This window comes from Helianthus annuus, chromosome 11 (genome assembly GCF_002127325.2).
Source record: "Helianthus annuus cultivar XRQ/B chromosome 11, HanXRQr2.0-SUNRISE, whole genome shotgun sequence".
NCBI classification, from domain to species: Eukaryota; Viridiplantae; Streptophyta; class Magnoliopsida; order Asterales; family Asteraceae; genus Helianthus; species Helianthus annuus.
The window spans coordinates 146,880,368-146,895,550 of record NC_035443.2 but is presented as its reverse complement, the minus strand read 5'-3'; the positions used below and the strand labels follow the sequence as shown (position 1 = coordinate 146,895,550).

Below are 15,183 nucleotides of genomic sequence, written 5' to 3'. Positions count from 1 at the left end.
TGGGCGGGCGCACCCCCGGGAAAAAAAAATTTAGTGCTCTTTTCCGTTGAAAATCCCGTCCGCACCCCTTGGATTTTTTCATCCGCACCCCTTGAATTTTTTCATCTGCACCCCTTGGAATTTTTCGTCCACACACCTTAGGTAAAAAATGTTATCGATTTATATTTTAAATTTTTTAGTAAACTCTAATTAAAAAAAACTACCTAAATTATATAAACTTATACTACCCAACTTAACCCAAATACCCAATACCTTAACCCACTATTTCATTAAACATGATTAGCCCACTAATTACCAGCCCATTAACCAAACTCAACCTAAGTTCAAACTATAATAATTAAAATAAGCCCAATAGTCCCTTAGAATTCTCTCGCCCTCCCTCTCTTGGGTCGTCTTCTGCCAGCGATCATCGAACACAACAACAACCACAGCAGCACGTCATCAGCAGCCGCGAACCACCGTCGTCCGACACCAAAGGGTAACAAAATTCTTAATTAGGTTAGAAATTTCATGTGTTTTGACGTTGTTTATGGTTGTTTAGATGATTTTTAGGGTGATTACACACGATTTCTAGGGTTGAAAATTAAAATTGAAACATTATGTTAAAGAGCGATGAACTTATGGATCAATTTGTTTATGATAGGAACCATGAGTAGGGACGTTATGGCGCGATTTCTTTTGTTTTACATGACCCGACCCGAACCGACCCGATACGAACCGATTTTTTTACTTATATACCTAGGGGCCTAAAATTTTTAAAAATGTTCCGCACCCCCATGGAAAAATTTCCTGGGTCCGCCACTGATCTGAATCTTTTAATTAAGTCTTACCATCTTGGCCGGATCTTATAATGACACCAGGCTAGGTTTCACTATTAAGATTCTTTATTTAGGCAGATTAACTTAAAAAAAAGGATGATCTTTGATTTATTTACTTCATATAATAATGTTTTTAATGACAAAAATGAAATTTATAAGCTTAACATTTCATTAATCATAATAATGATTACAAATTGCCCTAAACGGGACTTTTAAATAAATAAGTACCTACGCAGAGGTTTACAGAAAACAAGTTCACGCAGGGACCAAATACATAGATAGATGTCCACACAGGGACTAAAAGATAAGTCCACGCAGGGACTGAAATGCAATTGTCCACGCAGGGACTAAACGCGATAAATGTCCACGCAGGGACTAAAATACTTAAGACAAATGTCCTCGCAGGGACTTGATTGTAATAGTAAATACTATAGTACATAAAGAGACTAATGATCTCGTTTCTTCCTCCCTTTTAGTAGGTTGCTAGGCCCTTGAGGAATCCACGATTACTTTTACATTCTTGCTCAAAGTCTCGTTCCACTCGGTTTAGACGGTGGAGGATTTCTTCCTGCTCCGGTGGAGAAAAACGTGGCTGCTGCGACGGTTGTTGAACCGGAGGTCTAGGAGGTGCTGGATACCCATGAGCTGAGTAATCTACTCCCCAAAGGTTTCCATAAGCTCTGTCGGGATGAAGGGCATTATAATTAGCCGCTACCACGTATGGGTCGGCATCATAATTATAGTTGTAGTGTGTATGAGTCGGCTGCTCAAACGGGTTGTACGCGGTGGAACCGGCGTACGCTGGTATAGGGTTATCACACCCAAATGGTGGCGGAGGTGGTGCAACTGGTGCAGAATTTACCTCTGCAGGGTGACCAGAAGGTTCCCCTAACTGTGGTTCTTCAGGTACTGGCAGAAAGTGACTTGCACTCGAGTGGCGAGGGGTGCTAAAGTGGAATTCCCCTCCTCGGGTAGACATCCGCGCGCCTGATCTCCTACGCCTTGGCGGATCAGGAGGTGCTTGCTGAACTGGTGGCGGTGGAGGCGGTGGCGTAACTGCCACGAAACGCGAATCCTCGGAAGGATCCTGTTGCTGCTGCTGCTGCTCATGAGGCGAGAAGTGATGAGAAGGTGTGAAGTACCAATCACACTGGTTAAACCTCGCCTGGTAACTGTCGGGACCTTGATAGGGTATTCCATGGAAGGATGACCCATCAGAGATCTCGATTGGATGGTTGGGAGTACCTCTTGCAGGTTCTATAGGATATGTGTCCTCGTCCATATCTACCGCATTATCTTCGGAGAAATGGTCTTCAGGTCCTAAAGGGTTATAACCTATTGGTTCTTGGACATAATCAGCCGGGTTAAATCGGCCTTGAAAGAAAGGAGTAGGATCGCCATAGGAACGGTGTGAAGCAGATCGCTGGAGAGGTATAAACGAAGGTTGAGGGTTACTGGGATTGTTTTCCGAATCTGGTCCAAAAGAGTGACGGTATGAAGGTGTCGAGCTGTGTGAGGTAGACCGTCTTGCTGGCTCAAAGAGGTTTCTTCTACGTCTCTGAGGTTATTCGCTCCTCGTGCTGGAAGGAGCTCGCATGTTCGAAGGTCCGGCCTCGTGATCATTATGAGTAGTGATCGGCCCTTTGCCTCTTCCTCCTCTCTTAATTGCTGGTGGCATAATTCCTGCTTAACAAATCTTTAAATCACAATAAACGATAAAAGACAAACTGGAATAACAATTCGAATTCGTCCTATGTTCTTGTCTAGACTCAAGTATGTGCAATTGTGTCATTGAGATTAAACACATAAGGATAGTGTTTAATTCACTCAACGTTGGCTCTGATACCAACCTGTCACACCCCGATTTCCACGTGTATCACCGGTGGGCCCAGTGGGGGATTACCGTGACGTAGTTGGCAACAATATAGTCAAACCACACAATATATAAATGCACAGCGGAAGCATAAAGATAAATATATTTCAACTATTGAATGTAATATCCAAGTATCACAATCGTTGAAATATAATCCACAGGGGATCAAAATAAGATAGAAAATAATTGTTCAACAGATATTGGCATCCCAAGCTTGCGAGACTCTAACGATGCTAAGGAGTGGCTAGCCTATTACGAGTAGAACCTGCATTAATCTTTTTGGGGAAAATACGTCAGTTTACACTGGTAAATACATTCAACCGACACTTTTGTAAAATGTTTAATAAAAATTGATTTGAATGCACATGGCACAAACTCTTTATAACTTGGGATAATTTATTAATTAAATCTTGTAAAAGAATTACATGTTTACTATGCGTTCGGTCGCCCGGGTCGTGCCGGGTTTAAGGTTAATAGACACGCCACAAAGCATAAAGCCGTGGCGGGAAAAACCAACGGTTATGCCTTTAATAATCTAGACACATTACGGGTGTACGCCTACACCCGTGTGTCGGGGTCGTGGTCATTTAGTAAAATGATGCCAAGGATATCCGGGACATGGTCATTAAGCTCCCAAAGGCGTAAAGCCAACAAAACGTATTTGAATGGGCCGATTAAATTATTCAATTAACCACCATATGATGGAAGATTTAATGCCCGAACAAGCGGTAATTTATATACCGTAACCCAAGCCCATATAGGGAAAATAAGTTAAAAGTATTTACCTGAGCAAGTAATATCCTTAATAAACAAATGCAAGTTTCTTTTACTGGTCTCCTACTCTGGAACGAAGGTTTAAACAACCTATTAGAATCCTAACGGGTCTTTAATTTAGCCTTAGCTTAGACCGGTCAGTTTCAAAGGATAATTACGGTTTAATCGCGTGAAAGGCGAAAACCGGGAATGGAATGTGGTTTGGACCCAACAAGTTTGAAGACTTGTTTTATATGGGTAATATGACCACACTCTGGATTTTGAGGTCAAAACAATAAGGTTTGACCCGTTTCGGCTAGTTTATGTAAACTAGTTACATAAACCGAACCATGCGCGCAAAAGGCGTAACGGGTAACCGTAAGAGTCCTAGACAAGTTTCCTAAGTCAATATGCTTTAAAGAGGTTGTGGTATCAGTAGGATACCTTTCATAATGCTCGTAATGAGTTTAAATCCGTTATATGTCCCGTAGGGGTATTTCGGTCATTTTAAAGATTATAAAAGAGGTTTCTGAGTTCTACAGGAAATCTGAGTTTTCCGAACAGTTTATAAAGTCCAAAATACGCTATTTATTATTTAAAATCAGTAGCAACTGGAATCGGGTCAGAATACCTTGTAGAACTCAAGTTATGCTCGAAAAGGGTATATTCGGTATTTACCGAACCGAAGCCATAACCGCAGGTTATGAGCAGGTTAAAAATGATTAAAAATCTTTAAAAATCTCAAAATATTATTTTACATCAGCATGTAAAAGGTTTGGTGTCGAAATTTGGGTTTAGATAGGCTTTACGCTAAATGCGCCGTTTTATTACTAAAGTTTCCGTAATTGCGCTATTTAGCATAACTCCTATTCTAGACCTCGGATTGACGTGAGATTTTTAGGGACATGCTTAGAAATCAGTAACTAAGGTTGTTGTCCCTTCACATGTCCAAAATTCACGTTTTAAAGTAAAAAGGGCGTTACGGTCAACTTTTAAGCTTTTAACGGAAATGTGCTAAAGACTCGGACAAACCACGAACCGGTCACAGAGGGTTTACCATCATGTAACCTGGTCCTAAGAGAGTCCTAAGGCATATCTAAATTATACCAAAACGGGTCAGAACTGAAGTCAAAGCAAAAGTCAAAGTTTTGCGACTTTCGGTTCCGAACCGGGTCAAAACAGTAAATGGTCGGATCAAACAAGCTTAGACTAGTTAATATACTTATTATCATGTTATATGAGTGTTAAAACAGGTTACACGCTATCTACATTACCGATTATGCATAAAATCGCAAAATAGCATTCTGTTGACTTTTTCTAAGCAAGTTTGACTCGACATTCGGACTAGTTAGAGTGGAAATCAGAGGGTGCCCTTTTAGGGGTTTAAAGCCTACATGATTACCAACATATAACTACCTTTGATTCGAAAAACCACTGGACCATTCATGATTTATCGTAAAGTCAATCGTTAATTACGACGGATTGACTTTTAAGCTAAAACTATGTAAAAACTAAACCACAAAGGGTTAGGCATACTTACAGAAGCTTGGTACACGACCAGGGATGTTAGAAGAGTGCTCTTGAGCTCCAGATGTGATCAAGAAAGCAGGTTTGAGGTGTGGTTACAATGTGTGCACTACATGGCACTTTTATAGTAAAAATGGAAGCATAAGATCATCACAACTAAGGCTACAATTATTCATGGATGATCAACAGCTGTCCCTGAGTGCTAGGGGACGTTTAGGGGGCACCCATGCTGCCATAATTGCGTTCTAAGGCGGTTAAAATAGCAAACAGTGAACCTGTCCCCGAATTCTGCATCCGGCGCCTTGACGCGGCCCGCGTGAAGGATCAGGCTTCCCTTACGCGGGTCGCCTGGATCCTGTTGTCAGCAAGCGAATCCGCACCTGGCTCGCGGCCCGCGTAAGATCACTTGCATCTCTAACGCGGGTCGCCTGAGACTTGATTTTCAAGATTTTCAAATCTTTTGCCATTATTGCCCTGGCCTTTCGGTTTCGAAGGGGTAACTTTGCGATTTGGGCCCCGATTATTTACGAATAAGGGCCTCGTGACCTTTACCCGCGCCGTTAAGTCCCCGGTTAGTTTAATTACTATCTGAAAAGCCCTAACTTTCATTGTTGACGCTTCTAACCCCTCGCATACGAACTTGATCATAACTTTCTCGTTTTAAAACAGAACCTCGCGAAATTTATATCGTATATTCTAGTGAGCGTAATTTACTGTTACAAAGCCTCGGGTATGTTAAAGGGTCACTCATAGGTATAACTTAAACATGTTGACACAATTAACCCCTGTAGTTTGTAATCTCTCACTTTCTTCCGCAATTCGTTCCGTACGATCCATGATTTATCCGTTTGAAGGTATGAGCACCATTTAGGGTTACTGTACAGTATATTTATCCCTCGTTGACATTTTTAACCCTCGATTTTACATACTTTCAATGTTTGTCGACTTTAGTCCTTTATTTAGTATTTAACACCACGTGTAAACTTAAGACACGTGTCAATACATCATTGGACGCAAAATTTCGAGGTGTTACACTTTTGAAGGTGATGTTACCCTCGGCTAAGTGGTTTGAGTCAGCAGGGATACAATCCCAAGTAGCTGGTTTAATGTATTAATAGTAGTTTACATATGAGGGGATTAAGCCATTCGCACCCCCGTCATCCAATACCAGTGGGTATTGAAGGAGATCCTAGTAAGCTTGACCCAGGTCCTTGCAGGATCTATACACTGAACAAGGCAAGAACCTTACTAAACCATTCCGTTACCCTCGACCAGGTAGCCAACATATCTCTATATAGACCGTAGAGATATGAATGGTGTAAATCTTTTACTTTATATAGATAGTAAAGTAATGCCAAGACACCACGGACAATGATAAAGAAGTTTCACCTTCAACATAAGAAACTAGTTATTAAAGTCATTAATACAAAACCAAATAAAAAGTGCGAAAAGATTAAAAATCAAAAGTAATACATTAAAGACTTGTCTTCACCAAGTGATGTAAGAGACTTAGCCAAACATGACCTTTGATTGACAAGAACTCTTACTATCAATCTTGGATCCCGAGACTACTACACACACTCTAAGGTGGATGATGGATGATGGTGGTGGATGTGGGTGTTGTAGTGGTGGTGGAGTGGTGGCAAAGTGGGAGAGAGGTGGTTTGCCAAGGGATGCCTTTGAAGTGAGCCAAGCACCCATATTTATAGCCTGAACAGAAGCCCGGCCACGGCCCCGTGTCCAGCGGATACGCCCCCGTGGCCATCCCTTTCTCATCCTTCATGAATTGCTTTTGTCAGCATAGGGCTCGACACGGCCCGTGTCCAGCGGGCACGACCCTGTGTGTAGAAGCGTATCTGTACTACCAAGATTTTGCAAGATTCTGTGAATCTTAGCGTTGACCACGCCCCGTGTTGAGCTGGGCACGCCCCCGTGGTGGGCGTAGAAGCTTCCACAGCTTTGTCCTTTCTGCAGACACCTGACCACGCTCCTGTGTCCAGTGGGCATGGGCTGTGGTCAGCCTTCTGTTTCTTGTTTTTGCTTTTGGAGATGCTGTCGAGGGGTCGGGCATGTCACGTTTATTCCTTTTCTTTGTATTTATGTTGGTTTTTGCTGTATATTTGTTCCTTTTGTTCGTTTAAGCTCATTTGGTCCTGTAAATTCAAAAGGAAGACAAAAACACACTTTTCCAACATTAGTACTAAAAAAGGGTTAATTTTATTCCTCATTTGATGTAATTTATATGTTTCATTTTACACACATCACTTATACTACTGTTCAATGCTCAGGTAAACTCCAACGCGTTCCCTTCAATCCAAGTCTGTGTTTACTAGCTGAACACGCACTATGAGTATACTCGAACCCATTCTCTTTTAAACACACTTTTGGGTGTTACATACGTTCACTATCAAAACACAACAACACACAACGCAAACACTTTATGAACGCTAACCGCTCTCGCATGTTATACGTGATCTATGAATGCTTGTTACTATGTTTATACAGTGTTACACTATACCGCCTCTAGCAACGATAGTACTATAGTTTGGACTCAGCACTTGTCATGGACAGGGGTTGCTAGGGAACACATCACTTTACTTTAGGCGTCCGCTGGACGTGTGTCGCGCATACTCTACAACGTAGTCTCATGGTAAAGTTGTTTCATTGTTAGATAGTTACATGCTTCGCCCGTTACGTGATACATGTTGGTTATGCGTAAAACGCTTTCTCTACTATATGTTATGCAAACCTGTGTACTCACATTTACATTGTATGTATTGACCTTATTTTAACATATGTGACAGGTTGATAGGATGCTATGCTGTGACGAATCGAGATAGGCAGTCTAGAAACTACACCAATAGAAATCTAGGTTGTCGGACTTGTTTTGTTCGAGAGAAACTCGTTATCTGTAATAATTACTTGTTGATTGGTATGGGACAATTAACCTTTAAAATATTGGTAACTAATAGTTGTTATGGATCTCTTGAGCAATCTGGTTCGCCTAGTGCCGCGCCCCGATGTTTCCGCCATCGGGTTAAGGTGTGATAGACATGCCTTCATGGGTCTCGACGGCCCTCCGTTGTCCCCCACACCACGTAGCCTTATTAGTTTAAGAACAAAATGAAGTCAAAATAATGTCAGTTTTTTAAATATGATTTAGTAGAAATATTTTTTAGTACCGGCTCACAAGGTTTTAAACAAGTTTATAAGACTATTTGTTGTGATCCAGGTGAGCACCAGGATTCATTCTGTAATATTGTTTTACTTGGCGCTCCCCCTTTGTACTGATTAAAGCCACTGCTGAAGCCTCATGACACTATTGTGGTCCATGTAAGCGTAAGCAGTGACTTCAGTGATTTTTTTATTTTATATTTACTCTTTCTAAAATTGTAAACCAATATTAATAGAAAACTATTTTTTATAAAATATCACATTAAAATAAAAGGATTGCAAGCAACAAATAACACTAGTCTAGTACAAGATCATCGGGCCGTCAAGCCCACAAATGCTCGACCAACTCATGGCGAAGGTTTCCGTGTGTCTCACAGTTCTTAATATTGCTTATGTTTTGGAGTTTTTGAACGTCAATGATTTTTGATTCACCCCTGTCGAACATCTCCTTGGTAGTTTTGACAAATAGTCATACATTTGTCCTCCAGAATCATATTATGTAGAATTAGACAGGTGTAGACAACGTCTATTATTTTCTCTCGTGTCATAAACCGTATTGGGTTGGCAATCAAATGAAATCTTTTCTTTAAAACTCCCAACGCTCTTTCAATATCTTTTCTGGTTGATTCTTGCTTCTTTGTAAAGTGCTTTCGTTTGTTATCAATTTTAGACGAAAAAGCTTGAACAAATGTCGACTACTCGTTGTAAATACAGTCAACCAGGTATTAGTCGTACTTGAAATGTTAACCGTTTGCATAAAATGATTGTGTTGGCTCAACCTCGTCGGTAATGTCATCGAATATTGAGGATTGATTGATAACATTTAGGTCGTTATTTAACCCAACAACTCCAAAAAACGCATGCCAACTCCAAAGATCACGCGAGGGCACCCCTTCAAGTATAATTGTCGGGCCGTTGTGATCACATTGGTGGAACTAACCTCGCCAAGCCCTAGGACACATAGCCCATCTAACATGCATAGAGTCCAGGCTACCAAGCATTCCAAAAAAACATGTTTTTTACCGTGAACCTCGTATATGCGTTGGATATCATACAACTTTGGTTTTCGCAAATATCATCGTGAGTAAATGGATATGATCCCTACGTAAAAATATATAATTTAAAGGGGAATTGGCTTGTAATAATCCCACCTAGACCTTATTGGCCATTAATAATTCCACCTCAGAATATTCCCCCCACCAGTCCCACCTTTCACCTATTTTCCTACAATGGCCCCCCGTTAAAAAAACTTAACGGAGTTAACCATTTTTCCGAATTTCAAACAGATTTTTTAGGGCTTTTGATCAGAACGATGATACGAGTCCATTGATGTAAAACTTACTTCGAAATGGTGCTCTAAGTGACTTGATTTTGGTTAATTGGAAATTTAAACACCCGAATTGAAGCGTCGTTTTCATCGTTTGGAACACCGTTTCGAGGCAAGTTTTACATCAATGAACTCGTATCGTCGTTCTAATCAAAAGCCCTAAATATCTGTTTGTAATTTGGAAAAAAGCTTAACTCCGTTAAGTTTTTTTAACGGGGGACCATTGTAGGAAAAATAGGTGAAAGTTGAGACTGGTGGGAGGAATATTCTGAGGTGGGATTATTAATGGCCAATAAGGTCTAGGTGAGATTATTACAGGCCAATTTTCCTAATTTAAACTTGTGTTTTTTTTAAATTTAAACTTACAATTCTAAAAAATATAATCTAAGTAAATATATATAAAGTAAAGATGTCTAAATTGAAGATGTATAAGTAAAGATGTATATGCCTTGACAAAAAAAATGAAGTGAATCGTGCACAATTTTCTCGGACATTTCTAGATATTCGTTAATTGCGTATGACGAAAGCCCATACGCTAGTTGTCGTAGAGTGGCGGTACATTTTTGTATAGAGGTGAACCCGAGTCTACCTCTCGCATCTTCCCTTTGTTGGAAAAATGATACGACCCCGATAAATCATTCGCTAAACTCATAAATAAGTGTCTGCTCATTCAAAAACGTCGGCTAAAATGTTCTTCATCGTAAACGGGATGGGGGCTAAAGTAGTGACGTATTAATGTTTGGTTTGCTCCCTCTCGATCATGAAGAAGTGGTGGTTGTCTCGTTAGCCCTCGTCGCCTTTAAGACCGCTCAACCAAGTAGTTAACCGTTATCCTACCCGCTTCCATAATGAGATCGTCTCCTTCGGAAGAATCAGATGAAGAAAATCCATTCCATTCCATTTTTCTTGAGAGTAAGAGAGTGTTTTTAAAAAAATGTGAGAAATGAGGGAGGAGGAGAGGTTTTTTTTTTTTTAAAAAAAGAATAATTGAGAAAGGGGGGTTTGAAAGGGTTTTTACTGGTTTTTTAAATAAATTTCGGATTTCCAATGGCTATATTTAGCCTCTCAAAGCCAACGGTCAAAGCATCCCAGCCGCTACCATACTCACGTGAGCCCTACGCGTTGGCGCTGGCGGAGCCGTGTTGCGGTGTTCACGAGCGAGTGAATGTCGACGTGGCTCGCGGCAGGGTGCTCGCGATAGGCACAGTGCACAGCCTAAGATAATATTGATAGAAACACATCTAATGACTGATACTTGTATCAAGTAGGGATAAGCTAGGTACTAATCGATACCGGTAACAAAAATCCCAAAAAATAGGTACCGAAAAATACCTCGTGCGGTACGAACCAGTATTTGAAATGTATATTAATGGTGTTAAAGGGAAGTTTAATTTGGATATAATTAGGTGAGTGAAGGTGATAATAAGTCATTTTGAGGTAATTAGTCGGTTTCTCCACAATAACTGAACCCTTTCGAGATCAACAAGGAAGCCAAATGACACGTATATCACAAATTGAAACCGAGCCAGGCTGTGATTGCTTTCCAGTCTGAATGAGTTAAACAGATGACGGTTATCGTTCAAATTAGCTAGTTGTCGTTTAGTTCAACCTAATGTCGTTTGGAAATCAACAGGACGTCAGTTGGCCGCATTTGATGGTGGATCGGGTCTTAAACGATATGACTGGTGCGTGGGAGAGTTGCGTCGGACGATTAGGCAGGTAAAACACGAGTGGGTTGGGGATTTGACCAATGTTTTAAAATCCGGTTTTTTAATCACACCGGATTAGCCAAAAAAATGGTTTAACCGGTTGAACCGGGTTGTATCGGGCGGTTCAACCGGGTTGACTAGTTAACTATATAATTCCATAAATTACAACATCAACTCAAAAAATAATCCAAAATTGGATGTAGATGTAAATCTGGAGAGTGATGGAAGTCCGGAAAAAGTCACGAATGATGTATTGATGAAGTAAGTTTTGAATTTGATTGATGGAGATAAAATATTAAAAGTGTTAGGTTAAAGTTGAGAGTCGGTACTGGTATAACGGTTCAAACCGGTATACCGGATTTTACCACCGGTACAAAGTCGATGCCGTTTCTCCTATTTACCAGGGTGTTTCGGACCGGATTTAAATCCAAAAACGGTAATACCGGTATAAACGGCCGGTATTTACCTGTTTTTAAAACATTGGATTTGACCCCGCGTGGGGCACGTTTGAGGGGGATTAAGTTTGGATAAATGAGGCTTTTGGCCCTTTAATTTAGTTAACTAAACTAACTTAATTTGCTAACTTAGTGTTGATGTTCATTTATTAAACTAACGTAACTAACTTTATTTTATTTATAAAATTAACATTTTTTTGCGCGATATATATTTAATGTTAAACGTTTTTTTACTAGAATAATTGATAATAAATTTTTCTCATCAATATTTAACTTGTTTAGGATCTGGTTTGCTAAACTAATCGGTTTTTCTAAGATCTGTTTTTTAGCGGATGTTATATTTTTAAGGGAAATTGGCCTGTCATAATCTCATCTAGACCATATTGGCCATTAATAATCCAACCTCAGAATATTCCCCCACCAGTCCCATCTTTCACCTATTTTTCCTACAATGGTCCCCCGTTAAAAAAACTTAACTGAGTTAAGCTTTTTTCCAAATTACAAACAAATTTTTTAGGGCTTTTGATTAGAACGACGATACGAGTCAATTGATGTAAAACTTACCTCGAAAGGGTGCTCCAAACGATGAAAACGACGCTTCAATTCGGGTGTTTAAATTTTCAATTAACCAAAATCGAATCACTTGGAGCATCATTTCGAAGTAAGTTTTACATCAATGGACTCGTATCATCGTTCTGATCAAAAGCCCTAAAAAATCTGTTTGTAATTTGGAAAAAAGCTTAACTCCGTTAAGTTTTTTTTAACAGGGGATCATTGTAGGAAAAATAGGTGAAAGATGAGACTGGTGGGGGGAATATTCTGAGGTAAGATTATTAATGGCTAATAAGGTCTATGTAAGATTATTACAGGCCAATTCCCCTATTTTTAATATATTTTTTTTGTGTGGAAAAAAGAAAGAGAAAAGTAATATAAAGACGAATAGAAAAAGTATTATTTAATTGAATAGAGATAACTACAAAAAGTAGTATGTGAGAAACAAACTTAAGAAAATATGAATATTAGTTAAACTATATGGCGTATCGGGAATTGATTACGGCTTAAGAGAATATCTTGTCCTGAAGATGACTTATAACACAAGAAAGTTTGCAACTAAGCCGTAAGGTATACTCAAGATGCCTAAACTGAAATCCGTGTCACAACTTGAGATTTTGAAAAGGAAATTTTCTCATATGGCTTCGATCTGTGTAAGAAATTTTTTAATTTCGCTTACGTGGTGCATGCATGGCTTTAACGTGGCACTATAAAACCCCTAGGGGCTTTAAACCACAAGCTACAACATTGCTAGCACATAACAACATTGAGGTGAAAGAGAAATTACCAATATACCATTGAAATAAGTCACGTCCGCAACACATCATTAATATTACCCACTAAAAGGCTACAATTCTCATCGTTGCATATGTGCAAAAATTAAATAAAAAAATTACAAAGCTTGTTGATCGATAATCTTCTAATGGTTATACATAAAAAAAACAACATCCAGTCCTATAACACATTATAAATTTGTTACAAAACATATAAAGATGCTATAAACATGATGTTTTTCGGGTGTTCGTCCTTTTGGCAAAATCTTTTCTTATTGACCTTGTTTTAGGTACATCTCGAAGCTTTTCGTTTAGTCAGCATTAGATGAATCTCGAGTTGATGTTCTTTTTTTCCTTCGGTTCTTTTTTGCCCCTGATTCTTGTGACGGTGACTCTGCGGTCGCGTTTTTCGCCCTTCTACCGTGGCTTTCATTATCGCTATTCAAGGTTTTGTTCTTTCTGGGCTTGGTGTCTGTGTCCGAAGAATTTACTGAGAGGTTAGAAGCTTGTTTTTTGGATTGCTTTGACTTGCCATGACGATCTGGAGTTCTCATTGATTCTATTTACAAATAAAAATGATTAACATGTTTAAAAATTTACCTATATATAATATTTAACAAGCGGATTGAGACATATAGATGTGTTTTTACAATTGGTTTTTATCCTTTTATAACCATAATTGGTCTAGTGAGTGCATTTCAACATCTTCCATTTAAACAAGTTTGGTCCATTTGAATTTTGAACTACTTGAACTCGCATGTAATTATAACCTAGTGACATCTTGGGGGCCATATAAGGCTTATAGACCATTAGGTTTTGGGTTAGATTCCCATAAATGAGTTTTTCCAGATTTATTGGGTTTCCTCCTGAATTGATGTATAGACATAATAGCCTAGTGGAGATGGATATGATCGGGTGATTCCGCTAGTGGCAGGATGATACTACAGTGGTCCGTCAATGATCCGAATTTGCCGTTAAAAAAATAAATAAATAAACAAACTGGGTTGGGTTTCCTCTTGAATTAGTGTATATGCATTATTGCCTAGTTAAGTTATACTTCAGTGGTCGTCTGTAATCTAAATTTTTAAAAAAAGAAAAAAATGGGTAGTTGGACCGGATTTTAATTTTACTTAATATTTTACCTTTTTCTTTAGTAAATCTCATTCCGATTCATTTATTACTCTAGTGTTTTACACTTTATTTTTTTAAGTTTCATATTATGTAAATCCTGATCAAAAGATAAAGTAGTTCTATAATTTCTTTCAAATTTTATGTATTTTTTAAATTCTAATTAGTAACCAGTGAATCAGTTTACTAAAACAATTTATCAATGTAAATAATGTACCTGATGTTCCACCATTATCTGATGAACCTTGAAAGTCGTTCATCTGTAAGTAAACACAAAAAAAGATCGTACCAAAAAGAAAACAAACATAATATGAACAATCACAACTCATATGACAAACATCAGGGATTACCCAACTAGGAGCATTGGAAGAAGGGCCGTCACAACCAATATGCGCGACATGTTTAACGTCTGTTGGTGCACCAATTTGTATCTCGGGTTCCTTATCGTTATCCGCTTCTGTATTTCCAAACCATAATGCCCATAACACGAAAAGAAAAATAAATAGAACACAAATCATATCGTAATGAAAAACATAGAGAAATATACCAAAAATTTCAGAGATGTAACGCAAGCCTTTTAATAGACCTTTCATGGCCGTGCTGATGTAACTATTCAATTGGGGATCATGAAAGGATTATCATCTTCAACTATAACAATTAGAATCCCTCAACCGTGGCTCGTTAAATAAATTATAATAATTTTGTACGTAATTTATTCGATGATGAAATTACGAGCTCATGGGAAACAATGTGCCAAGATGATCGTTTTGATCAACAAGACAACAAGAAAATGGAAATAAAATTCTGAAGAAAACTATAAAGAACAAAAGTTTAGTAAAATTGGAAACCATGAAATGTTTTGTTGTTTGGATGTCAACCATGAATGGTCCCAGGTTTTAAGGGAACCATCAAACATTAAGGGCATCAATTGCAATATCATTTTTTATAAAATGAGTTTAGGTCGAGATAGATGGTAAATGGCCAACAAGCTGCGGCGCTACGCTTTTTTAATAACAAAAGTCTTTTAAAAACTACGTTTATAGATCTCGGAGTCATAACATTACTATGCATGACCCTTTGAACTCGACTAAGTA

General features: G+C 38.8%; 1 protein-coding gene across 1 annotated transcript; it reads right to left on the bottom strand.

Moving 5' to 3' along the window:
• Nucleotides 1–13,272: 13,272 nt before the first annotated feature.
• LOC110891857 (CRIB domain-containing protein RIC6) lies at nt 13,273–14,607 on the bottom strand. Its single transcript, XM_022139376.2, has 3 exons — nt 14,440–14,607; nt 14,307–14,349; nt 13,273–13,520 (listed from the first exon to the last, which is right to left on the bottom strand). Exons 1-3 carry the CDS (start codon nt 14,605–14,607, stop codon nt 13,273–13,275), a joined length of 459 nt encoding a protein of 152 aa, XP_021995068.2.
• Between the last annotated feature and the right edge of the window lie 576 nt (nt 14,608–15,183).

Bases quoted from the DNA above. Each gene is read 5' to 3' on its own strand.
- LOC110891857 (XM_022139376.2), bottom strand. From the start codon at position 14,607: ATGATTTGTGTTCTATTTATTTTTCTTTTCGTGTTATGGGCATTATGG. The intron at 14,350-14,439 runs GTAATCCCTGAT...GTTTACTTACAG, and splicing joins CTTCCAATGCTCCTAGTTGG to ATGAACGACTTTCAAGGTTC. The intron at 13,521-14,306 runs GTACATTATTTA...ATTTGTAAATAG, and splicing joins AGATAATGGTGGAACATCAG to AATCAATGAGAACTCCAGAT.